Genomic DNA, 25,860 nt, shown 5'->3' with positions numbered 1-25,860 from the left:
TCAAGATTTTGAATTGAATGCTGTTATTGTTATTATGCAAGTATAATAAGCTTTCACCACGAAGTGCACACATAATAACAAATATATTAGCAATAAACTAGCTGCATATTTAAACAGCTATCTTAAATCAGAACCACGTTAATAGCTTATGAATGAAACGCTTTGCATATCCGTCAATAGTTTTGTGATTTTAGTATTTTAATTGAGAAAACACTAACCTCAGTTTTGTGAAAGAATCCACCTGAGAAATTAATTGCTGGTTAATATCACCTTCATGAATGCGATATTTGAAGCAAAGACTGTAAAAATGTTTAATATAAACTTTTAGAGTGCGTAATTTCAGGAATTTCCTTAAAATAACACTTAAGATAAAATTAAAACATTTTAAATGCAAGGGCCCATGCCTAATTGCACCCTGATCTTTAAAAAATTGAAAACATTTTTTTTTACAAACTTGGCAAAACATAGGCACATCCAAAGACCAACAGTTTATCTTGGAATAAAAAAATTCTCTTTTATTAAAACTCATTAAAAAGACAATCACGTTCAGTTGAAGTCCTTTCATAAAACACGAGCAGATAACACAGTGTCCAGGGCGCTCTGCGCTTCACTAATCTGTTGCTTCAACCTCTGTTTCATGCCCTCGTTGTGTGCCTTCTTCAGCATGTCCTGCATGTCGCGAATGGTCGCCCGGTAGCCAGGGGCATTGTGGAACACGCGAATGGCCTTGTCGCCACAGCACGCCAAATAGCGGCCGGTGGTGTCGAAGCGCAGGTCCTCAATTTGTAGGCAGTGCACGGAGAGAAACCGCTCCTCCAACGTGCCGCTGCTCGCGTTGTACATGGCCACGTTGCAGCCGTTGCTGATTGCCACTACGCGTCCGTCCGGCGACATCGCCACAAGGCTGCCGTCGGATGACGTACACTTGACGGTCTTAAGCAGGTAAGGATCCTGCTGCTTTTTTAACTCGACGTTGGTGTTCCATGACTTCCACGTGCCATCTTTGGACAATGTCACCATTCTAAAATCGTAAAGGAAAAAAAAAAAAAAAAAAAAAAAAAAAAAAGAGTAAATTATCCTGAAAATGACAAGTGGCTGAGACAAGAGTTTTACTTGTGGGAGTCATTGGAGAAGGCAAACGCGTGCATTCCCGCCGAGTGGCCTTTCAACTCGAAGGCTCGGGTCACCTCCTTAAACTCGCCATTCTTTGAGAAGCACACCTCCCAAACTTTCACATCAGGGGTGAAGCCGCAGGAAGCTACAAACCTTGAAGGAGAAACTCTATTTAGCTCAGGGCGAGGAATATATCCTGAAAATAATATCATGATATTTCGAAAACCAAATACATTTAAAAAATAAACCGCATTTTGTTGGTTTTAGCGTTGGATTTATGCACATTTCTTAACTCAATGGCTGCCATTGATGGCGATAGGCACCCAGTCCATCTAAAAATTAGGAGTCTGGCAGCAAATAAATATTTAATATCAACGGGAGTCAATGAATTAAGCAGAGTTTGACCAAGCCATGATAGCAATTACTTTACATTAAAAATAGGAGGCTGTAATAGTGTTAATAAAAATTCATTTTAAAAAGAAATTGTATAACAAAGGAAGACAGAAGATGTCCAACCTGCCACATGGAGAGATGGCTACGTAAGCATTGATTATCTGGTTGGTATTAATAGAGGCCAGTATTTGTCCTTTCAGGTCCCATATGTTTATGGTGGTGTCACTGTAGGCACTCATAATGAACTTGCCTGCAGGAAAAAGCATGTTACATTCAAATACCGCATTCTTTGAACAATTGTGCCACATACCAGTCTCTGCAACCCCAATGTTTATGACATTGGCCTTGTGTTTAATGGGAAAGTCCTTGGGGGCAGCTTTGAAGCCCATGGTGCCGTCATCTTTTTTGCTCATTTTGAAGACACGGATCGTGTCCCCGTAAGCCAGCCAGGTGATAAATGCCCTGCAGGGAAAAATGTGGGAGTTATAAAGCTATTGATTCGTTTGCAATCTTATTCAAATGTATTAACTTTCTTCCACAACTAACCTAGAGTCCGGGCTAAAACGCACCAGCGTGGCATGGTCCAGTTCCACGTTAGCTCTTAGATATTTGTGCTCCCGGTCGAGGAACTCTTTGGTGTTCCATATTCGTACAGTGCGGTCCTCGGAACATGACACCAGGTACTTCCCATTGCTGCTGAAATCCAAGCATGTCACATAGCTGCCGTGGCCCTGAGCAATATAAAGAAAACACTATTTTATTGTAGCCATTCACACCACACAATGTTCAACTGCTTCTGCGTTTACCTTAAGCGAGGAAGCCAACAATGGATGACTGAAGTTGTGTTGTGACGTTTTCTCTTTGCGGCCGCGGTTCTTGTCCAGCTTACTATGTTTCTTGGACACAGGAGCCTTTACTGCATTGCCTTAAAATGGAATTACAGGAAAAAGACTGAGACAGGAGAATAAAAACTAATAAAACCCAAAGTAGATGACCTGCAACAGTTTTAACTGGCAATGTTCATTTGCTGGCAGCGAAACTCATTTAAATTCACAACAGAAGTCTGTAAAGAGGTGAGGCCAAAAGGTCAAAGTTCAACCTACACTTCAAGTGTTTGTTTCACCAGCTGTTTTCGTAAATATTTAAGTTAAATAAGATGGAGGTTATTTATTTTATTTTTAAGTACAAAAGAAACATAGCAACTACATTTGAGAAAATTACCCTAGAATCAAGGTGGGGTGTTCACATCAAGTGTCAGGTTAGCACATGTTAGCTTCGGTGCAAGGCAAGCTTTCGTTTTATGTCTTACCAGCACATGCGCTTGTCTGCTCTGCAGTTTCTTGAAGTTCTTCTTTCCGTTTCCCAACAGCGAAGGCTACCAAAGCTACCAGTACACCCAGTAACAAAGTCAAGGCAACCAAAGCAACGGTCTCCATCTCTGCAGTGCTGACTCCTTCCTTACTGCCACGTAAATTTAATTAATACATATCACATTCAGAGATAGTTGCGGAAAGTCGGAGTCGGCGGCGTCAGTAACAGGCGGCCATCTTTAAACAGAAGACTTCACTGGCTCTTTTAGTGTTGAGTGATTTTCTTGATTTTCTCCACTGAAATATTCTTCTATCGACGAACTATTGACGGATTTTCAAGCAGTTTGTTTAGAAAAAAACGTGGTTAAGATTTAAGTTGATTTTCAGAAAATATATATAATCATTTTCAAATATGCAGCATTTTTACTGCATCGGTGGCGTTCATGAAATAAAACATTAATTTAAAGTACAGGCCCCATTACACTGACGTTTTACAGACTGATATGGCCAGAAAGTGATTACATCCGTTGTTTTAATTAACCGTTTTATCTATTAAAAAAAGATTAGGCAACACTAGCCAGTTGCCCATACCCTCAAAGTTAATAAGGGCCCCACCAAATTCCTCATACACTAATAGCTAGTAACAGTTTTTACTTATTTTAGCACTCACGTCCGGAATACAGCAGAGTAGAAATTATCCTGAAATTTCAAAAACGCATTTTAAAATATGCATTGTATTTGCTTTTTCGTGTTTTCCTCATTCCAAATGGGTCCATATCTACCTTTGCCTGGGGCCAGCCCCAAATTTCTTAAATTCACCCCTGGGAAACAGGCATCAGGATTCTAGATAGCATTCTAAATAAGTAGCAAGTACCAACTTCTACAAATTCATATGGTTTGGACATTATCAATGACAGCCAATGCATTTGACAGTTACCAGTTAGAGTAGCCTAATTATACATCAGGGTTTCCTAGCAAGCCAAAAACATGGGACAAACTAACCAGAAGACCTCACTTTCAAGACCAGTATCTCATATTAAACTCACTTTGAGAGTCAAGTATTTCCAGACAGGCCTTTAAACTTAAAAAAAAAATCCCCTGGAGCTAAAAAGACTTCACAATTTAAGACAAATGCGTCTCAACTGGAAAAAGTTTAATAAAAGATGTAAAAAGGCCATCAGTAAGATCATTTGCAGCTCACGCCAACCAGCAAGAGACCCATCAGCATCAGCAGGATGGCAATCACCAACATGGCAGGGGGTACATGTAGGTCCCAGAGCAATGCCAGCATGGAGTCATAGACCTTGCACAGCACAACCTACGCTCCACTTCACCCAGTTAATCCACAAACCATCCCCATGTCACAGATATACCATCACATCGTAAATGGGCATCAAAAAGACGATCACACAAATGGCTATAAGGCCAAGCAGCATTACCACCGTTGGAATACGCATTTTACAAGACCACATCGCTCATCTAGAAGCGAACAAAACAATCACTTTCCCTGCTAAACCTGTTTTAAAGAGGAACCAGAACACAAAATAAAACTCTCCACATGGTAATATGTAATCCTGAATGTGTTCATTTAGCCTGCATTCTGCCAGTGACATGCAGAAATTACCTTTTCCACTAGATGACAGAAATATGTCTTGTCTGCAAAACGTCCAATTGTTTTTTTAAGACTAGTTAATGATTGTCAAACTGGTTTCATAACCTGAATAAACCAGCTTTATTTTATTTAGCAGCCACAAAAGCGGCACCTGCTGGCTAAAGGTACAATTTTCAATGCAAGCAGACTTAGCCATAAACTGGCTTTCTAAACACAAAAATATTTAAAAGCAAGAATTTAAACGTGCAAATGAGGGTCATTCTTACCTCTTTAGACTAAGCCACCCCCAAAGAGACAAAGCCACTTACAAAAAAAGAAATACAACCTCAAGATTTGAAATACTCACCAACACGAACCCGGCCTAAAAATTCCACTTTTACAGACATTTAGGACAAATGTATCATTATTTTTCCTGTTAGCTGGAGAATTGAATACAAGGCAGAAGGTAGATTAAGTTTAAAAAGTGACATTTATTAAAATTGCATCAGTAAACTCATTTAAAAACAAGAACATGTCTTGAAGATTCAAACATAAGCCCCCCCGCTGGCAGCTGAGCGTGGTGCAGAGTATTTGACAGAGTATCCGCCATCTTTCCGGGAGGCGCAGCGACACAGCAACAGGGCCCCTCCGATGAGCAGCAGGCCAGCCGACCCCCAGCCAACAAAAAGCGCAGCACCCAGCTCCCGCCTCTGCGATCCGCCCAGCACCGGGCTGTAGAAGTTCCGAATGACCACGTGGGCCGACCACGACACGGGGATGAGAAGCAGCAGGCCGCCCACCAGGCATAGAACGCCAGCCGCCGCCGCCACCCGGGACTTGGCGGTCTCGTCCTCCAGACAGTTTGTGCATTTACCTCCTGCGCTGGCCATCAGAAGACCCAACAACATCAACAGAATGGCGATGACCACCATGGCACGGGCCGCCTGCAGGTCCCTCGGCAACGCCAGCATGGAATCGTAGACCTTGCACTGCATCTGTCCCGTACTTTGCTTCACGCAGTTCATCCAAAGGCCCTCCCAGAACACCTGCGCCGTCACAATGTTGCTACCGACGAACGCTGACACTTTCCACATGGGGAGCACACAGGTCACAATGCCCCCCAGGAAGCCCAGGACGCATAGGAAGATCGCCAGCATCTGCACACCTGCGGACGTCATCTTAACGGCTTGTTGGTTGGTGAATGTGATGATGCTAACTGAGCTTCACCTGTGCTATTTATGCGCCCAACAAGTGCCTGTTGATTGGCCATCAAGCCTAATGGAGATTGGAAACACCTGAGGAGAACCTGAAACACACACACACACACACACACAGCTCTTAAAATGAACAGTTTTTACATTAAAGGTTGAAATCAATCAGTACCTCCTGGCAAGATAAGATTTGTGATCCAAGACTCACAATAATAATGGTTATTATTGAATTATGTATATATATATAAAATATATAGCTATATATATATAAATATATATATATATATATATATATATATATATATATATATATATATATATATATATATATATATATATATATATATATATATACATATATATAATTTAATGTCACCCATACAACTTCGAATTGATTTAATATCTATGGCTACCAGTGGCTGGCGTCCCGGTGGGGCAAGTGGTTAGCGCATCGGCCTCACAGCTCTGCTGTCCTGGATTCAAGTCCAGGTCGGTCCACCTGTGTGGAGTTTGCATGTTCTATCCGGGCCTGCGTGGGTTTCCTCCGTGTACTCCGGTTTGCTCTCACATTCCAAAAACATGCATAGTAGGCTGATTGTACACTCTAAATTACCCCTAGGTATGTGAGTGTGCATGGTTGTCCTGCAATCGGCTGGCCACCGATTCAGGGTTTGGCTCCAGCACCCCCCATGACCCTAATGAAGATAAAGCAGTTCAGAAAATGAGATGAGACTTCATTCCCAAATGTTAGGACGTCAAAGCATAACTGATTTACTGTTGGCTCAAGTGAATGTATAATAGGGTATATGTTGTGGTAGTTAGAAAAAGTAGAACATTTACATCTAAAAAGCTCATTGTCCGCAATCCACGTCCAATTCATTTTGATTGTTGTTGTCGGCGATCATTCGATCATTGAAAGTCAAAGTGGAACAAATAAGATTTTTTTCCCCAATGCTCACACTTTTACACCAGATAAAGTTTTAATTATTGAACAAATATAACTAGTAATTTGCTGCCACTGAGATCGACCATTGGCCCAATACATTGTCACTGTACAGTGATCGTTAACCATTTCAATTTGCAGATTGGGAGAAAATGTCATTCCCCTCTTAAATTTCTCTTGCTTACTTGGTTTTCACACACAATGAAAAAGGGCCCAAGGCACTAGCAGTTTGTCGTTTGTCGTCGATCTGGTTTGGGTGTGGCGCGTGAGTGCAATGGAGTTTCTATGTTAGTTGGTGACTAATCATCCTCCAGTCTAAAAGGGCCCCCCCATAAAAATCTCCCTCTTAAAATGGTCTTAAAATCACAAAGAGACATTAAATCGCACAGTGACAAACGAACCAACAACCAAAGGCAAATACAGCTAATTACATTCCAACTAAATTGATTAATGCCGCCTTTTATAATAATGTCCTACTAGGTTTCGAGTACCGAAACTGGAGTCAAGTGTTTGCTAAAGGCATTAGCGCACTCCAAAAGTGAGCAGGTGTCGTGTGAATAAAATCAGGGAGGCAAATTGGGATTATTAGAATAGATTAAAAGATATTTATTTACATGTCATTCAAAATGACCCACAAGAGAAGGTTCCATTTATAAAAGTCAAAAATAAAAAAGGATAAACAAGAACAACTACTATATGACATTTTAAACATAAACCACACTTCCTATTGAGGGAGTCGGCATCAGCTTGTCAACTTCCTGCTGAGATGGCGGTCGCCCTTTGTCTCCATTGGGAACTTGTACAATTTTATGTAAATTTTCGTTTCTTTAATACAAATGACGTGTCTTTGTTCGGCTATCTATGCCATCGTCGTAGAGGTTCCGACAACAAAAAATGAAGGCCCTTCCACTAGATGTCAGAAGGCGAGGACCTCTAGACGTAGTCTTTTCCGGACGCCGGCGCCGAGACGTCGGATCGCGCCGCCTTGTAGCGTGCTGAGTACGAGGCCTCGTCTTTGGGGGGACAGTTACTGCACAACAGGCCACCTCCGATGAGCATGAGGGCGGCGGCCCCCCAGCCGATATAGAGGGCGGCGCCCAGCTCCCTCTTTTGGGCGCTGACCACCAAGGGGTTGTAGAAATCCCGCACCAAGGTGTGAGCTGTCCAGCAAACGGGGACGAGCAGCAGGACGCCGGCGGCGATGAAGGTGGCCCCGGCCGCTATGCCGACCTTGGCCTTGGCCGTCTGGTCTTCCACGCAGTTGGTGCACTTGCCCCCAGCTACCGACAGTAGGACAGCAAGGATGCCCACCACAATGGCGATGACCACTAGGGCACGCGCCGCCTGCAGGTCGGAGCTGAGCGCCAGCATGGAGTCGTAGACCTTGCACTGCATTTGCCCCGTGCTCTGCACCACGCAGCTCAGCCAGATGCCTTCCCAGATCGTCTGCGACGTCACGATGTTGCTCCCGATGAAAGCCGTCACTCGCCACATGGGCAACGCGCACACTATGATGGCACCAATCCATCCGATCAGACCCAGGGCAGCGCCCAGGATTTGGAAACCCGCGGACACCATGGCGGACGTTTGATCTGTTTCTTCTTCTTCTTCTTCTGTTCTTAAGGAGTTGACCAGCCGAGTGACTTTTCAATTTGGGCAGGGCAAGTAGCGAGCCGCTACATATCAACTTGCTCCAAGGGGGTGTGGGCCTTAAGGAAAACGCCCATATTCTCCTCCCCTTCAGCCAAAACCTGTTTGTCCACCTTCAAAGAGGCAAAGGAAACATTCAAAAGCCACCTGTGAAACCCTCCCCCCCGCTAAGAAAATCCAATACGCATCATGGCCTTCTAACAGACGCAGGTTTCACCTGAAGTTGCAGGAAGAATGTCTCCAGTGACTCATAACACATCCTACCATATATGGTCACTTCCGGGAACACCTGACTGCACACAGAATGACTCAATTGATGTCAAACAGCATGTCCACATTGTGCTTTTTCTAAAATTGTGCCTAACTGAAACCTATAAGTCAAACCTAACATTGTCAAGCTAAATTAGACGCATCCAAAAAGGGGAATGTTAACATTAAACAATTGGCTTTTACTGTGTTCATCTTAATTGATAAAATATCACGAGTGCAAAAAGTAGAAAGATTATTGAAGTGTTTCCTTAGTTTCACCTCTTTAAGTAGTTATATGCCATTTACTGTGTGGTCAATGTAAAACAGTTCCTTTTTATCTTATCTAGGGCTAATACCATCAATGGGAGACAAAGAGTTAATCAACTGCATATTAACTCACTGGGCTCCATGGACAGTGAAAGATTAACTAGTATTGCTAAAAATGAACTATTTTTACTACATTGACCACACCGTAACGTTGCCATACTAGTTTGGACAATAATAAAACTGAAGAAACGGGTCAACAATCATTCTACTGTTGTAACAGGTTTAATGTTAGTTTGTAAATTAACTCATGGGTTCCCATTGATGGTGATAGTGAGCCAATCCATTTTGACATGATCATTCAATGTCATTCTATTTAAATTGGATTTGAAGTCTATCGCTGTCAATGACAGTGAAATAGTTAATATTGAGCTTCACATATGTGTGGTCTTGAAGTAAAATGTTGGAAAAGTGGTACTGTTGTACCAAAAACAAAGAATAACTGAGACCACAAATCACAAATATAAAGAAAGAAAGCATTCAGCATGAGTACAAAACACTTTATGAGTGAACTTTTTCATCTTCTTCATGACTTTGAGAAGGAGGAGTTCCTTTGTAAGTGAGAACATCATAGCGGCTCAGAACACAGAATGTCATTCAGAGACTCATTGTGGACATCAGTCGGCTTCTAAAGAAAGAGGTGGCCTTGGGCGAACGGATCCTTCATCAAATTTTATTGACAGTGAGAAAAGAGGTGCACTTGTCCTGTATATCCCCGAGTGTTTCAGCAGTTTCTCCTCATTAAAAAAACAAAAACAAAGTTGCGGCTTCTTGGAACATTGACAAGTGGGCCTTTGGTAAAGCGGCTCATGCTGACAATACCAGCATCATTTTGTCAGATTTTGTTCTAAACAATGTATAAAAAGGGCAGCCCGGTGATGAGTGTTTACCAAGCCGGCTTCACAGTTCTGGGGTCGAGGGTTCGATCCCAGGTTGTGTGGAGTTTGCATGTTCTCCCTGGGCTTGAGTGGGTTTTCCCCACTGCTTGGACACATTAAATTTACCTTAGGAATGAGTGTGGCCGTGTATGCTTGTCCGTCTACTTCTGCCCTGTGATTGGCTAGCCACCGATAGGTTCCAGCATGCACCCTGACCCTTGTGCGGGGGGGAATGCAGGAGTGGAATTTATTAAACGTCTGCCCTCTGGCCTGAAAGTCTCCCAGTCCGGCCCTGGTTTGTGGGTGCCCCCATTGGTGGAACGAAAGTAAACTATAGACTGCCATAGTTGATGTCTTACAATGCAAGCGGAGATGACAGAGCAGTCCAAGTGAGCCTCCTCGTGGCTACTCATAGTATGTACAGGCCAAATGATTTCATACAGTGTAGTACTATAGTAGTATAGTATATGTAAAAACTGATGCTGCTAAATATGTATATATATGTGTATATATGTGTGTGTATATATGTGTATATATGTGTGTATGTGTATATGTGTGTACATATATGTGTATATATGTGTGTATGTGTGTATATGTGTATATATATATATATATATATATATATATATATATATATATATATACATATATACACATGCACACACACACATACACGCAAACACACACGAACACGCATACACATGCACACATACACACACGCATACACACGTATATATATATATATATATATATATATATATATATATATATATATATATAAAAATAAATAAATAAATAAATATATATATATATATATATATATATATATATATATATATATATATATATAGGTCAGTGGCCGTTTGGAGTTTGCATGTACTTCTCGAGCTTGCGTGGGTTTTCTCCAGGTACTCCAGTTTCCTCCCCCATCCCCAAAACATGCAGAGTAATGTTTGTTTCTTCTTGTGCCCTGCGATTGGCTGGCCACCAATTCAGGGTGTCCCATCCATCGTGTCCGAAGTCAGCTGAGATAGGCTCCCTCCTCCACCCCTGTGAGGATAAGCAGTACAGAAAATGAATGAATTTAGATAGGTGTTTTGGTCATGTATGTGGGCAGGTAGTAGTTATTAGAAAGTGGTGCATGTCACCAATATCAGCAGAGTGATTTGGCTGACAAAAGTGATGGCAATTAAATTTAAAAAACATGACACTATCATCCGACAAAGCAGAAGATGAGATGAGAGACTATCATTTGAAATCAAATGAAAAACATGACACTCTTTCCAAACGTGCACACTCATTTTGACTTTTCGTCGTGAAACTGCAAAAAAAAAATTGGAAAACCTGTTTAAGGCGCCTTTAAACTTCCCAGTATGAAATGAATAACTACTCAAACAGAAAAATATTCATGAATGCGTCAAAATAGTGACAACCAACCCCATTCTCCCCTGCCAGTACCCAAACTGTAACTCTCAATTCAAAACGTTTACATGTGAAAACAAAGTAATGAAACAGAGGAAATTGACTGTTTTAACAAATACAAAAGTAAAATTGTTGACATACAATATATTTTTTCCACCAGAGCCTTTTTTTATTTTTTCACAAGGATATGTACAAGTCTAGAGTACTTTAGCTTTTACCATCCCTTTTGTGGACGGAACAGACGCTGATGTAGGTGACAAGAATCAGACCCCAGACCACGTTCGGCTATCGGCACCGTCGCCTCGCCTCTTTCCAGTATGTCACCGTGACTCGCCGAGCCGGGTAAACCCACACACAGTGAGAACAGAGTAACACCAGTGCGAAAAGCTCCGGCGTGCTCTGCTCCCACACAAATATTTTCATATCCACGCGCCCCCGGAACGCTTCGTGACGTGATAAAAGAGCCCACCAATGGTCGCTCGTCTTCTATTAGGACAATGAAAAGACCACGGCCAATCAGCGGAGCGCCAGGCCGCGTGAGGACCAATGAGAAGCGAGCTCCATCGAGAGTAATGTTAGAGAACGGAGGACTGAAGACACTGCGTATCGCTTCACACAACACAGCCATTGCCGTGTATTGAGAACCCAGTCACAGTCGCTTGGTAAGTAAGAAACACGGTTAAATTTCCAGTCTTGAAACACCGACGGGACAGGAACAAGCCACAAGATATCATCACCGACTCGTCTTTGGTAGTTGCTTTTTGTTTCGTCGTGTCGAAATGGCGGAAAAAGCCGTGAAATGCAGTTAAGGTTAAAGAGTAGCTTGCGAGTACAGGACTGGACGCGGTCGCATTTGTGAACAAATACAAATAATCGCGACCGCTGAACACGGCGGTTGACTGCGGATTCGCAAAGGTGAAATATTTTTACTATTTTTTAGCACTTGTGTGTACAAAATGGAGGCGAGTGGTCTTGCGGTTATCGCGTGAAAAATCCGAGAAGGACGTCTCGTCACTGGCGACAATGGTAGCAGATTGGCCGTAAATGTTAGCTCAGCGCCGCCAGTCACGGCGTAAAACATGACCAAATGTGCGAAAAAGTGTGGAAAAAGGAAAGAAAGGTGAGGAAAATCACATCCGAATGTGTGTTTTATGAGTCTCACGGCTCCCAAATTGATATTTATTTAAAAGGACGAGCTTCACAGTGAGCTACGCTTTACTGTAATGGCTGACTGTATTCGCATAGGAAACAAGGCGAGCGTCGCACACAACGGTGACGACCAACTTTTTCCAAGCGGCTTTTTTCGCCCGCGGAGCCCGCGAGCGAGTCGTCTGGCTGCGGCAAAGGCTCGACGAGACCCCGGCGGTGCCGACGGTGCCTCGCGGAGTTCCGTGCGGCGTCGCTGGGCCGAATTACGAGCGGGTCTAGTTGCTCCCTCCGCCAATGACTGCGCGCCGACACAAAGAGAAGGGAGCCATATTCCTTCCATGAAGACGAGAGCGGCCATTAGGAGCTCATAGGAAAGCGTTCAAGTGGGAGCCAATGCAAGTCAATGTAAGCCTATGTGGAACGGGAGAGTAACGGGGGGACAGCGGGCAGCTCGCCGGAGCTTTTCGGCGAGACCCCGAGAGCTTACGGCGGGCCGGAAGGTGACATTTAAGGGGCACTTTCTTTCATTGCGAGGCCATTCTCACAAAATGGAAGAAGAAATATCGCCGTCGTCGTTGTTGTTGTGTGACCTCCTTTTCTTACGAGCGCCATCGACATTCAACTCGCCGGACCACTCCTCCTCTTTTCTCGCAACTTTTCGCCGCTTTTTACGGCGGCGTTTAGAATAATTATTTTTTTCCGTAAAAATAATAATAAAAATAAATTTAAAAAAATAGCATTTTTTTCTTCTTACGAGTCGAAGAAGAGTGGTGGGTCACGCTTTTATGAAGTATTGTGTTGTAATAAATACACCCCTTTATGTGTGATTTTTGTCTTTTTGTGTGATGTGCCGCATTTGTTTATGGTTTTGTATCGTAGTGTCTGACGTAACGTAAAGAAGTTGCCAGCGTCACAAAGTTGAATAAACACGTAGCTCGCATCAATGAATGCAAATGTAGACCATCGCAGTAGTTGCCTACCGACTTTTCACCTGTTTCATTCCTAGTTGAATGTATTTTTCCCCGCTTCTAATTTATTTTATCGGGTTGCAGATTTAGTTTGGCTTCAGGTCTCTTCCGTGCCAGGATGAGGAAAGATCCGTCAAAGCCCCGAGGCAAGATGTCCTCGTATGCCTACTTTGTGCAGACGTGCCGGGAGGAGCACAAAAAGAAGCATCCCGAAGCATCTGTCAACTTTGCCGAATTCTCCAAGAAGTGCTCTGAGAGATGGAAGGTACTGCAAATAAAGTGGCAAAATATTTTTTTTTTATGCCCCGAAGGTGTTTAGTTTAACAAGAGCGCTCACCAACACACACATTAAATATGTTTTCCATGTCTCCCTTCTCCAACACACCTGAATCAAATAATCATGATTGATATCAGGATTCCGGAGCATTTGATTCAGGTGGGTTTGTTTAACATCTTTATTGCTAGTCAGCATCCCTGTCAACATTAATTGGACGTCTATTGCCGTCAATGGCAACCAGTCAGTAAATGGCAAATAAAATATAAATATATTTTTGTCCAATATCTTTGTGGTCACTTTGACTGTTTAGCTATATTTTTATACTTGGAATCGATCAGGTCTTTATGACCCATAGCCGTTAATGTAGCATATTTGATCATGTAACTGCTTGGATCAGTTTGACATCCTAGGATATTAACTGGCTTCAGTTTGACTTGGAAAGCTGTTTCAGCAATTTTTTTGTGTATGTACACATTTAATGTCTCATAGTCAATTTAACTACAATGTCAACTTTGGTAGTTGGTGTTTGGATCATTTTAAGCCATGCTTATAAACATGTTATCAAGTAGAATCACGATGCATTGGGTCAATTTGACCCCTAGGGTGTGAAGTGAATTTAAGGTTTTTATTTTTTGATGGGTCAATTTGACATGGAAGTGTAAAAAAAATCTATTTAGTAAAATAATTTAGTTCTTGGGTGAAATTGACCTCAAAGATGTGAAGTGAATCTGAGGTGTCAGGTGCCGTGAATTCGACCCGTAAGGACATATAAAACAAAATATTTAGTGTCTTTTAGTCAAGAAGTTACTACAGCGTCAACCTTGAAGTTGATTTAATTGAAAATATATTGGGGCAATTTGACCTGTTGAGGTACCTGAATAAAACAGAAGACCTGTTATAAACAAATCAGTCAAAACATAACTACAAGAAGACAAAACTTAATACAGCTACTAAAACAGAAAGACATTTAGCCAATTTTTATAAATTGAGTGGGTCTGATTGAATTTAACCCACACATTTTTCCAAGTATTTTACTACATTTAGGTTTACTTGGCAGCAAACAAACATAACAACCATCATTTTCTGCAAGTCAGTTTTGCCCACTGTTATTTTTTTCATATTTGACAGTTTATCAAATTCATCAATGTCAGTAGTTGCTTGATTGTAGGATTGACGAGGGCGTCCCGCTGTGTTTTAGACCATGTCCCCCAAGGAGAAAGGCAAGTTTGAGGACCTGGCCAAGCAGGACAAGGTTCGCTATGATCGGGAAATGATGGACTACGTGCCAGCCCGTGGAGGAAAGAAGAAGAAGTTCAAGGACCCCAATGCTCCCAAGAGACCTCCGTAAGTGCCAAATGTCGCTACCGTGTTTGCCTCAAGTCTCCACTCAGACCAATTTTGGGCACAGGTCGGCCTTCTTCATCTTCTGCTCCGAGTATCGTCCCAAAGTCAAGGGTGAGAGTCCAGGCCTGACTATCGGCGACATAGCCAAGAAGCTTGGCGAGATGTGGAACGGCACCTCGGCTGAGAACAAGGTGCCCTTCGAGAAGAAGGCCGCCAAACTCAAAGAGAAATACGAGAAGGTCAGTTTACTTTCACTGCTTTAAAAGTTATTAGGTTTCCTTCAAGTTAAAGAAGACATGAATAGAAGCAAGGGATTTGAATGGCAAAACAGTAGGATTTTTGACAATAGGAAAAAAGGCTTTGTAAATCTGCCTTTTTCTGTCATAAAATCTAAAAGTATGTGTTCGAAAAATTGCCAATTTTTTGCAGTGAAAAGTTTCCTAACCATGTCCTGTGTGATTTATAAGGACGTGGCCGCATACCGCGCCAAGGGTAAGGCAGGTAGCGGCCCAGCCCCAGCAGCCAAAGCGGCGGCCAAGGCAGAGAAAGATGACGACGACGACGATGATGATGAAGACGAGGAAGAAGATGACGACGAGGACGACGACGACGATGAGTAGTCGGCCGGTCTTTCGCGTCGCCATCTTGTTTGTAAAGCATTTAAGACGCCCCATGTACACAGTTCACTTCAAAAAAGAAGAAAAAAAAAACATCCATTAGTTGCATTGAAGGGGTTTGGGTTGTTGAGGGGTGGGGCTAAATGAAAAAAACTGCAGAAAAAGGCTGTGTATATCACTTGTTTTTATGCTGTACAGTTTGTTTCTCTTTTTTGTATAGTTAACACTACACACGTCTGGTGTCCGTGTCCTCTTTCTCGTCTTCCTCCTCTTCTGGGGGGTCGGCAGGCGCTGGCTTACAGTATTTAGCCTAGCTAGACGTGCACAGCACATAAAAAAAAGATGAACGTTAGATTTCTTCGTGTTTTACTGTGGTATTGTTTTCTTTTTTTTGCCGTTAAACGTATCACTTTTACTGATTTTATGTACCACTGTTATAGCAACACCAGAAGAAATGGAAAAAAAGGCCTCGTTTATTGTTAAAGTTTAAAATTGCTTCTGATGTCAATAAACATTTTTGTAATATTTGGCATGTTTTTCTTTCGATAGTGTACGCACACAAATAAATGGCATGCTGACCTAACGTAAAAAGTTAATGTTTAAGAATGTTCTTTGTTTTATGGTTAGAAATCTGTAAACATCCAAAGTAATTATAATTTGATAGCCCATCTGTTTGTCCGTCCAGCATTAAAAGAAATTAACCACGCATAACAATGTCAAGTAGTTGATATGATTGTTTTTTTGTGCAGAATTCATAATTCGTTCATGAAAAGCTACAATGACCCAGGTAATCCACTAGATGTCGCTGCTATAAAAGCAAGAATTAAAGTAAGCCCCAATGGTGATCAAATAATAGAGAATATTTTAAATTAAGATAATAAATAAATATAAATAACATAAAAGGGGATGATGGAAAGAAACGAGCAGAGTGGCGAATGGAAAAATGAATGGCTGAAAGAGTAAATACAGTGACCAAAGAAGTGGTTAAGAAATATTGAAGGAATCAAGTGTTTAAAATAAGGACTTTTAATGTGAATAAGTGACATGAAGTAAAGAAATGAAGTCCGGCAACTATGACAGAAATTACCCGAAAAGAAGCAGAGCAGCTATAACTTCAAAACAATGACACGTAGAATAATACCAACAATTTCTTTTTTAAATCACCCTAATAAATCCTGACCAAACGATAAATATATATTTTGTATATGACTTTAGGCCATGAATGTACCATTTGCAGCGGCAAATGCGGATAACAACGAAAGGAACGGACTTTATGTTGAAGGGCAAACAGGCAAGGCGCGTAGTAGCCCTTTGCTATACGTTTTGACGACAGCTAAGGGGCTAATGCTAACGCGCTAATGAAGTAGCCGATTATCCTTCAGTGCGGGCAGTGACGTTTTCACGCGATCGCTCCGTGACGACGCCGACGAGTGAGCCCGTACCACCGAACCCATTTTTTTGTTCGCCTTTCTACTCTTTTTTTCACAATTTTCAAATCCACAACGTCCCTTGACCCGTTCCATTCTAGAAAAGAAAGGAAAATAGTGCATCAGCTTGTTCCGGTTCCGCATGGCGTAGTTTTCCCATTCCTTCTTCGTCATCATCATTCTGCTTCACGTTGACGGCGGAACCGCGTTCGAGTTCGAGGCTGGGGGACAGCCGAGACGACGAAGGTGGTCCGCGGGCCTAAGCATCCGGTGAAGGTTGGCTTTCGAGCGAACTTGACGGCGGTGGGCATGATGTTGTCGAAGCGAGCTTGCCTTCCTAGCGAATTATCGAACATGTCGGGCCAGTAAAGGACGAACCAGGACCGGCCTGGACGGACGCAGTCTGGCTTGGCTTGTTGCTGGTCCCGCTTGAGAGTCTTGAGCCGCAGTTTTGACATTTGTGGTTCCCGGGACCATTCAAGACCTCCGAAAAAATAAAACATTCAATTGCTGTCATTGTCGAGGTGGATTTTTTGGGGTTTGAACGTCTTTCAAGATGACATCCAGCACGCCAGCAGACATGGTGAGACCCTCATCCCCCCAAAAAGATGAAATTAGTTTACATTGGGGCTGCCACAAACAATTATTTTGGGAGTCGATTCATTGTCGATATTTGCAATGATTCGACTCATCGGCCCATATAGAAATCCCATGTCATTTCCTGTTCTTTTACTCTGGGTGCTGAAAAAGGCAACCAAAAAATTGTGATGACAGAAGTTAGACGATTAATGTTATGGAACTATGTTAGGGCATGATTATTTTTCTGTAAAAACGCAGGTGTTTTGCTGCCAAACACGTCAACAATCTCTGGAATTCGATCCACAGACAATCAAAATACTTGACCATCAATTTGATCATTGATTGGCTGTCGATTGTACGATTGATCAGTGCAACCTTACTTCAATGTTGACCCGATTATACCTGAGTATCCATTTTATACTTTGTTTTCACTGACAGTGGAAGTTTGTCAATTAAAGCTCATTAAAACCACCTTAACATAAATGTGCTACAAAAAAATAAGTTAACAAATAGCCGTTCCCTCAAAAAAATTGTCAATTGATGAACTGAAATGTGAATAACTGGGGGTCCACTTTATTTGTTTTCCCAGTTGGTGTGTTCTCAACTCCAGTGTTTAAAAATAGAAAGACAGCACGGATTAGGGTTAGGATAACCGGTTTTATTTTTCAAGTACCCAATGAATCCTCAAAGGCGTTCACGCTCCATTTCTGCCCAGTATTGCAATCCAACCAAAAAACAGACTCGTGCTAATTAACCACAAGATTGGGGGCGACCCATTAAACTCAAATGCGAAATAACCATTATGTGGAAAGGGAACCAGTTTATGTAAATTTCTATTACATTCTGTATTTTATCAACTGTAGTGTTTAAATGGTAAGATGCTACATTTTAAATGAAAGAGCACTATTGTGAGCCAAATAGTAGACTGCGGTAGATTTGTTTTTTGATTAAAAAATGTTTCAAATAAATTGACAAACCAAAGTCACTGTGAAAGATGAACGTTTTTTGCGTTTACCACAGGTTCATTTTCACATAGTCATTTACAACACAAAATCTTGCGAAACAGATCAACAACCATAGTTCCTAGTATAAGTCTTAAATGCTGTTTCATACATTTTGGCAGTGAGTGAATGACTTAAAATTCAAAATACATGGTGAAAAAATTGTTTTTGGGTAATCCACCCATGGAAAAGGCTTACTGGGCAGTTTTCACTATTTATTGAAAAAATGAAAAGCAGTAAATGGCAGGAGAGTAAAAAGAACTGACCTCAGCAACAGGCCGGGTCGGCTGTTTTTCTGACATCATCTCAACCACGCCCGAGGCGTCACGTATGTGCCAATTGACAGATGTACACACATGCCATAATATTGACTGATTGCACAACTCATTTTGTACTTGTGTGCGACGGTGCTTCCTCTTCGGCTGTCAACCGACCATCCCCTAGTGGCGGAACCGCCAACTTTTTTTTGTCTTTGTATGCATTATTTAAGTGTAAAATCCCTGAGTGAGCATTGGCTGGTTTTTAAATAATGTTTGACTTTTTATTTTTGGTGCCAAATTTCGCGCTTGAATTTGGTTTGCTTTTGCGTGAGAAGTTTATTTGTGTGTGTTGGTTGTGAGTCTGGGTTTTAATAGTTTTTTGTTGTTGTTGAAAATGGCCACACAAATAATAATAACATTCACTGCCATTGTTAGCGGCTAACGTCAAATCCAATCTTAACGTTGTGCAATCACTGCCAGGCCATCCAGTCCCGATGGAGGCATCAAAGGCATCCAAGTATTTATTTTATGAAATAATACTGCATCTGATTGCGTGGCCGGACGATTCACCGAAAGACGTTTCGCTACTGGCTACTTCTTTAAACGAAAGGATAAAATAAAAAATGTTAAAAATTGGCAGCACATTGTAGTGTAGTACTTACTTGTATTTAGAAATATGTCCAGCGGGGGGCAGTACATTCCCTTGTTATTCCTAAATGAATGTTATCTGTAACGGGCCGTATATAGCCCGCGGGCTGAGGTTGAAAAACATGTACACACACGATCCGGGGGCGGGGCGAGCGTGCAAATCCCGTTTCGGCAAAACGTCCGTTCGGCGAACTGTCCGTCGGCCAAACGTCTTTCGGCGAATCGTCCGAGTACCGTCTGATTGGACCGCAGGAATGTTCTGGATGTCTTCCTATAATTACATTGTTAGAAGTGGTAATATAACAAAATCACGATGTGGTTAATGTAAAAACAGTTCATTTTTAGAGTAACTCTGGTCTCTCTCTTTGACAGAAATTTTTGCCGTTTTTTTTTAAACAAAATGTCATTTCAGTGACTTAATTAATATTTTTTAATGATGATAACCTTGGATTCTCTCTATACATTTGTCCATGCATGTCAGTCTTTTCTGCAAGCATGTGTGTGCGAACACCATCTGGTAAATTCCAGCACAGATGAAATTTTTGCTTCCCTGCAGTCTCACATGGTGAGCTGCGCCCTTCAATGTGAAGGAGAAACGGGAGGAAAAAAAACGCCGTGTTGACTTAAAGCCGCTCTTCTCTCTCATGTTTTTTTTCCGGCTCCATCTTGCCCACCGTTGTGCGTGTTTGCCCTTTAAATGTCTTTTCAGACCCCCTGCGTGTCTCGCTGTTATTGAATCTGGCAACATGCGGGACAAAAACTACACACAAGCATTAGGGAAGTCAAAAGAAAAAGAATATTTGCATCAGTGAGTTTGTTCTGAGCGTTCCCTAAATTGTTGTAGATTCAAAACACCCATGGTTATATATTATCCATCACTAAAATAGTAAGCCCCAATTCTTTTCATAAAGTTTTTGTATTTTTGCTCTATTTTATTAGTGATTATTTCGTTCTATTGGGCTGCCTGGTTGAGACGACTAATCGATGACTAGCTTAATTCACAACTATTTTTGAATTGGTGAGCAACCCTGTATACCTAAATAAGTTATCTCTTATTGGTTATGTTCTCTTTATTCTTTTTTATTTTTAAAATTGTGTGTTATTCATATAGTTTCAGTAATGAGGTAAACAAACAAGGAAAACCTAATACTAGTCTTTGTTAATTTTTCTTTTTTCGACTTAACTCATGCTTGTATTTTTTACGCTATAATTCGCACCAAACAAAAAACTGAGGAGGGCAATTTTTTTTTAAATAAGTAAAAAAAAAGGGGAAATATTTTAAAACCATAATTAGTATTTATATTTTTGGAAAAGCAGAGATAAACAGTAAGATATTGTCTGAGTTGAATCCAAATGATATACATCTCTTTTTGAGTGGAAAACAGTCAAACATAAAAGTCGTAGTTTTGGGTTGCAATCAAAATTTCCAGCAAACATGATTTAGATATGAGCTGACGATGCAAAACAAAAAATGTGATTTCACAACGGTTTATGGCAGCCCAAGCTTCAAGGTCCAGTTAATGAGTGCATCTCTCCGGCCCATGCCAACGGGAAGTCATTAGCGTGTAGCTCCACAGGAAGTGGTCACGTACAACCCATCTCCTGGTTATCGGTCAAAGGGGTCCGGCGAGGCACAGGAAGCGCATTGGAAATTGATCTGAGGCTCGGGCAGCCAACATCAATATTTGCTTTAGCTCACGTTGTGTCACGCGTGCACACAATAAAGTAGCAGCTGGGTCAGAGTCCTGTCTTTCATACTTCAGTGGACTTGCGGTGACATCATAATTTATGACATAATCGCCATTTGTCCCCCAGGGACAACGTTCTGCATACTTGCTTTCTCAGTTGAATGCATGGAACTTTGAAGAAATTGACATGACCGTTGATGACCGCAAAATATCTTTAGCGGCTGTAGTGACAGTGATGGAAGTTTGATCCTTGTTCTCCCAGGGCTTGTGTGGGTTTTCTCTGGGTACTCTGGTTTCCTCCCACATTCCAAAGACATGCATGGTAGGCTGATTGGAGACTCTAAATTGCGCCTAGGTATAAGAGTGAGCGTGGATGGTTGTTTGTGTCCTTGTGCACTGCGATTGGCTGGTCACCAATTCAGGATGTCCCCTGCCTCTGGCCTGGAGTCGGCTGGGATAGGCTCCAGCACCCCCCGCGACCCTAATGACTGAGTGGTTCAGAAAATGAGATGAGATGAGAAAATTGTGAATCAGTGGGCGGCTTATATGCGAGAAATTGTCAAATTCAACGATTTTAAGGCAATTTTAAGCGGGGGTGGCTTATATGCGAGTAAATATGGTGTTGAAAATTGTAAGGCACATACCTGTCAACCTCTGCCGATAACTGCCCTTATAAATGATTATGATTCCCCTTACAAACCCCAAAAAACCTTACAAACACTGTACGAGTCGTACGGTGTTTGTAAGGTTTTTTGGGGTTTTGTAAGGGGAATCATAATCATTTATAAGGGCAGTTATCGGCAGAGGTTGACAGGTATGAAGGCATTACATTAGAAGTTACAGCAAACAATGTAGTTTTGTTATGTAACGTAATGCATATAATTTCGTTAGTTTCACACTAGTTCTGAATAAAAGTATAATCTATTATTACAACGAAGCTGCTTCTTAAAATTCCTTTTCCTCACCACTTTTAGATCAACCTGCGACTCATCCTGGTCAGCGGGAAGACCAAAGACTTCCTCTTCTCCCCCGACGACTCGGCGGCCGACATCGCCAATCATGTTTACGACAACTGGCCAACGGGTGAGCGCCTCAAGTGTCATTTTAGCGGCAAACGAGGACCTTTTGCAGTCCCTCGCCTCCAAAGACGTGCGTGTTTTGACATTTGCAGACTGGGAGGATGAGCAAGTTCGCAGTAACAACATCCTCAGGCTGATCTACCAGGGACGCTTCCTGCACGGCAACGTTACGCTGGGAGGTCAGCGCACACGTTCTGTCCTTCTTACACACTTCTACTCCTTCTCACTCTTACACACACAGTGTTGTTGTTTTTTCTGTCGCAGCAGAACAGAGGGTGCTCAGTACTCATGACAAACGGCCTTTGAGCCAGACAGGAAGTAGCGAGCGAGCGGGGACGCGCAGTTGGGAGTTGACTTTGGGTTTTCAGGGCAAACGATTCCTTTCTGACCTTTCTTCAGATCTCACCAAAAAGGAGCCAATAAGCCATGATTTGTTGAGATCGAGTAAATGTTGTTTTCTGCTAAGAAAATTCTGTATTTCCGCATTAAGGCTTGGAGAATTGCCATCAAAACAAATACATTTGGTCATGATAAGGCTCAATTTCACTCAAAATGACATATTTTATCGGCTGGCCACCGATTCAGGGTGTCCCCCGCGAATAAAAACTGGGAAAATGTAAGAAAATATTTGGCAATAGAGCCTCAAAGAGAGGATCTGGACAACATTTAATGTATATAAATGATTTCACAACCATCAGAAAAGCTGTCAGTTCATTAGCCGATTAATGATGGCCGACATGACAAAACCGTAACTATGACTTGACCCACAACAAAAATGAGTTTGACAACCTTACTTTTTTAGGCTCCCAATCCTGTTTGAAAATGAAAAAGATACTAAAAAACGGTTCAATTTTGTCTCAAAATAGAGTATTATATATCTTTATAGCAACAAGTGTGTTCAACAATGCAATCAATGTTGTCATTTGAAGAAATCCATTTAAATATACAGTGGTATCTCGACATACGATCTTAATCTGTTCCGGGACTGAGATCGTATGTCGAGCTTTTCGTAACTGGAGCGGACGTTTCCCATTGAAATGAACTAAAAACAAATTAATTCGTTACAACCCTCTGAAAAAACATCAAAAACAGGATATTGGATTGGAAAAAATGTTTTATTTCTTCTAATTCGCCATCTATTAACAAAGTAACACATAACTAGTGGTTTAATAGTAATAGAATGTGTTTAATAGAAGTAAAATTAGACTCATTTTGCGGAGGGTAGAGACAGCAACATACACAGAGGCGGGGGTGTTCGGGGGGACTTTATCCACGGCAACAACACACTCGTAAAAGAACAAACAAATTTAAATTAACTTGGATTAATATATACAGACACACTCAAACATATGTTTAATGTAACTTTACACAAAACTGAATTATAATTTTGTTTTAATTTTTGTTACCTTCGTTCTGGGCGGGTTAGCTGTTTGCCTCGCCTCCACCCTCACGTTCACTATCGATGGGCTGTTTGCTGTTTTATTCCCTTCAAAATATTCCGAAAATGATGCACACAAATGTCCTCACAATAGGATAACGCACTTGCCAACGAGAAGTAGTCTTGAATGAGCGATCGTGGGAGCTAACAGTCTAAGGAAGGAAAAGCAGGAAATGCTGCCTACCTACGCATTGATTGTGGGAAATGAAGTTTTATTCTGAGAAAGGGTGCCATTGGCTATCGGTGTCGTGTGCACGAGTATACTTCATTACCCAGAAAGCTCTCTTTTTGCCCGCGCATGCGCCTTGTGCGTTTTCTGGTCGAAACTCGTCTGAATAAATCGTTCAGTCCTCGTAGATATAGTAGTTATGCACAAAAGAGACGCGGCAAAAAAAGACAGTGCGCTACAATGATAAACAGCCTCTCATGTCATGGCCATCTGGCTTGGTCGCATCTCGATATTTTGATCGTATCTAGGGCGAATTATTCGATCAAAATTTTCATCGTACCTCGAGCATGTCATAGGTAGAGCTGATCGTAGGTCGAGGTACCACTGTAGTCTCAAAACGGCATATTTTACCATTTAATTGTGCCACATTGCTTCCAAAATGAGATTTTTTTGGGGGGGGGGTGTCTTTGTTTCAGGCCTGAAGCTTCCCGTTGGCAAGACCAGTGTTATGCACTTAGTGGCCCGAGAGACCCTGCCCGAGCCCAACTCCCAAGGTAAAGCGCCGCACGTTATGTCTGATACTTATCAATATCTCCACACATTTGTGTTCTTTTGGCACACAGGTCAAAGGAACCGGGAAAAGCGTGGGGAGAGTAACTGCTGTGTGATCCTGTAACTGGAACCCTGAAAAGCTCCGACGCCTCCTTTTTTCCAAAACCGCTAGACCCTGCCTCGGGTCCCCGCTGTCTCAATACAACAACACAGCCCACGTTCGACCACTAAACTGGATTTAGCTTTTGTTTTACAACACTGTAAGCCTTCTTCACACATACAGGTTGGAATGGGTGGTGAGCTGGTTGCCATGGGGACGATGCCTTCTTTTTCTTTAGAATTTTATCAATACGCCAACACACACACACACACGTGCTGGTGGCTATCTCATGCCAAGAACTTGCTCCAGGATAGCGCTGTCTGCACAGATTTGTCCTTTTCTCTGCTTGAGTATTCATGATTTTCTTGTAATCGTGAATTATTAATGATGTTCATTTGCACAATACAGCACGTGCTTCCTTAGGCACATTCGATAACATGTAATGTATGTATGGACAGTATGTGTGTGTGTGTGTGAGTTGGTATGCTAGTAAATCCGTGGACAGGATGTGTCATTCACTTCTGGCCTCTTTGTGATTGACGAATTGATTTTGATGTGCGCTTTTGTTTCATTTTCTTTTATTTGGAGTGAAAACTGATCATTATTGCAATCAAATATGTACAGGAAATCAACATTTAGTGTTGTAAATAAACGCCTAAACACACCTTTAAACTAAATAAAGCTTATTGATGGATCACGGAACTCACTTGATTTGGTGGTGTCAGAAAGGCGTAAGACGTGGTTATTGTTGTGTAAAATTAATAAGAGTCTTCAAGGTTGGTACACTCCATGAAATGATTACTAACAATGTTAACTTGTTAACCATGCAAGCTAATGGAAAATACGGGACTGCTGAAATAAGAGATCTTAACTAGGTTGTGAGTTCCAGTGAGTTGTAGTAATTATCAGTGGCGGGCCGTCAGGGCCTTCAAGGCCTTCTCTGCTGGCCTAAGAAATATCTGAATCATATATTATATTTTGTGCATCAATACTTATTAAACAATTCCAAATTGTCTGTTAGCTTCCTTTCATTGCTTTTCCCCCTGGTTGCACAGCTTCCAGATGTATGTTTTCATATTGAAGCATTTAACCAATCACATTTCAGCCATTATTTGTTGCCAGGGTCAGAAATCTGCCTCAAGGCCTTCACAATCAGTTCTGCAGGCTCTGCTGCATTAAACAAGCGTCGATAAGACTTGCTTTAACCAATCAGAATTCGATTTGGTGACACCAAGGCCTCCCCGCAGGCGTAGGGATACGTCATCGCTTTCACCAACTATGATTGGCTAGTGATAGACTAGCCAGAGCCACCAAACTGTATCTGGAGCAAGCTGCACCAGCAAATATATTGTTGTGTTGATTTGAAGCCATTTTCAAGACAGACTTTTCAAGAAAAAAAAGCTGGACATCATTAAGAAAGGTTGGACAACTCCAAAGCAAGCAAGCCGAATCGAAATCGAATACAAACGTATGCCAGAAA

At 41.8% G+C, this 25,860-nt stretch overlaps 5 protein-coding genes across 7 annotated transcripts; 2 read left to right on the top strand and 3 right to left on the bottom strand.

Annotated features, from left to right (window-relative positions):
• Positions 1-488: 488 nt before the first annotated feature.
• tbl2 (transducin beta like 2) lies at positions 489-2,996 on the bottom strand. The gene is made up of 7 exons (XM_077592403.1): positions 2,816-2,996; positions 2,313-2,431; positions 2,053-2,237; positions 1,817-1,968; positions 1,630-1,756; positions 1,114-1,266; positions 489-1,021 (listed from the first exon to the last, which is right to left on the bottom strand). Exons 1-7 carry the CDS (start codon positions 2,940-2,942, stop codon positions 562-564), a joined length of 1,323 nt encoding a protein of 440 aa, XP_077448529.1. The 5' UTR covers positions 2,943-2,996; the 3' UTR covers positions 489-561.
• Positions 2,997-4,878: 1,882 nt separating this feature from the next.
• LOC144068164 (claudin-like protein ZF-A89) lies at positions 4,879-5,623 on the bottom strand. Its single transcript, XM_077592476.1, has one exon. It carries the CDS (start codon positions 5,583-5,585, stop codon positions 4,953-4,955), a length of 633 nt encoding a protein of 210 aa, XP_077448602.1. The 5' UTR covers positions 5,586-5,623; the 3' UTR covers positions 4,879-4,952.
• Positions 5,624-7,137: 1,514 nt separating this feature from the next.
• LOC144068163 (claudin-4-like) lies at positions 7,138-8,206 on the bottom strand. The gene has a single exon (XM_077592475.1). The coding sequence runs from the start codon at positions 8,137-8,139 to the stop codon at positions 7,495-7,497; it is 645 nt and encodes a 214-aa protein (XP_077448601.1). The 5' UTR covers positions 8,140-8,206; the 3' UTR covers positions 7,138-7,494.
• Positions 8,207-11,601: 3,395 nt separating this feature from the next.
• LOC144068246 (high mobility group protein B1-like) lies at positions 11,602-15,964 on the top strand. 3 transcript variants are annotated; one of them, XM_077592597.1, is made up of 5 exons: positions 11,602-11,746; positions 13,286-13,466; positions 14,677-14,822; positions 14,887-15,061; positions 15,290-15,964. In XM_077592597.1, the coding sequence occupies exons 2-5, from the start codon at positions 13,320-13,322 to the stop codon at positions 15,440-15,442; spliced, it is 621 nt and encodes a 206-aa protein (XP_077448723.1). In that variant the 5' UTR covers positions 11,602-11,746; positions 13,286-13,319; the 3' UTR covers positions 15,443-15,964. The 3 variants fall into 3 exon arrangements, with proteins under 3 accessions (XP_077448723.1, XP_077448725.1, XP_077448724.1); XM_077592599.1 differs by lacking the exon at positions 11,602-11,746 and adding an exon at positions 11,859-11,999; XM_077592598.1 differs by lacking the exon at positions 11,602-11,746 and adding an exon at positions 12,048-12,638.
• A 778-nt stretch (positions 15,965-16,742) lies between these two features.
• Positions 16,743-25,082, top strand: ubl3a (ubiquitin-like 3a). The gene is made up of 5 exons (XM_077592711.1): positions 16,743-17,449; positions 22,017-22,125; positions 22,214-22,300; positions 24,205-24,282; positions 24,352-25,082. Exons 1-5 carry the CDS (start codon positions 17,423-17,425, stop codon positions 24,402-24,404), a joined length of 354 nt encoding a protein of 117 aa, XP_077448837.1. The 5' UTR covers positions 16,743-17,422; the 3' UTR covers positions 24,405-25,082.
• The last annotated feature ends 778 nt before the right edge of the window (positions 25,083-25,860 follow it).

This window comes from Stigmatopora argus, chromosome 22 (genome assembly GCF_051989625.1).
Source record: "Stigmatopora argus isolate UIUO_Sarg chromosome 22, RoL_Sarg_1.0, whole genome shotgun sequence".
NCBI lineage: Eukaryota > Metazoa > Chordata > Actinopteri > Syngnathiformes > Syngnathidae > Stigmatopora > Stigmatopora argus.
Note: the sequence above shows the minus strand (reverse complement) of the source record. Positions and strands in the feature narration are given on the sequence as shown.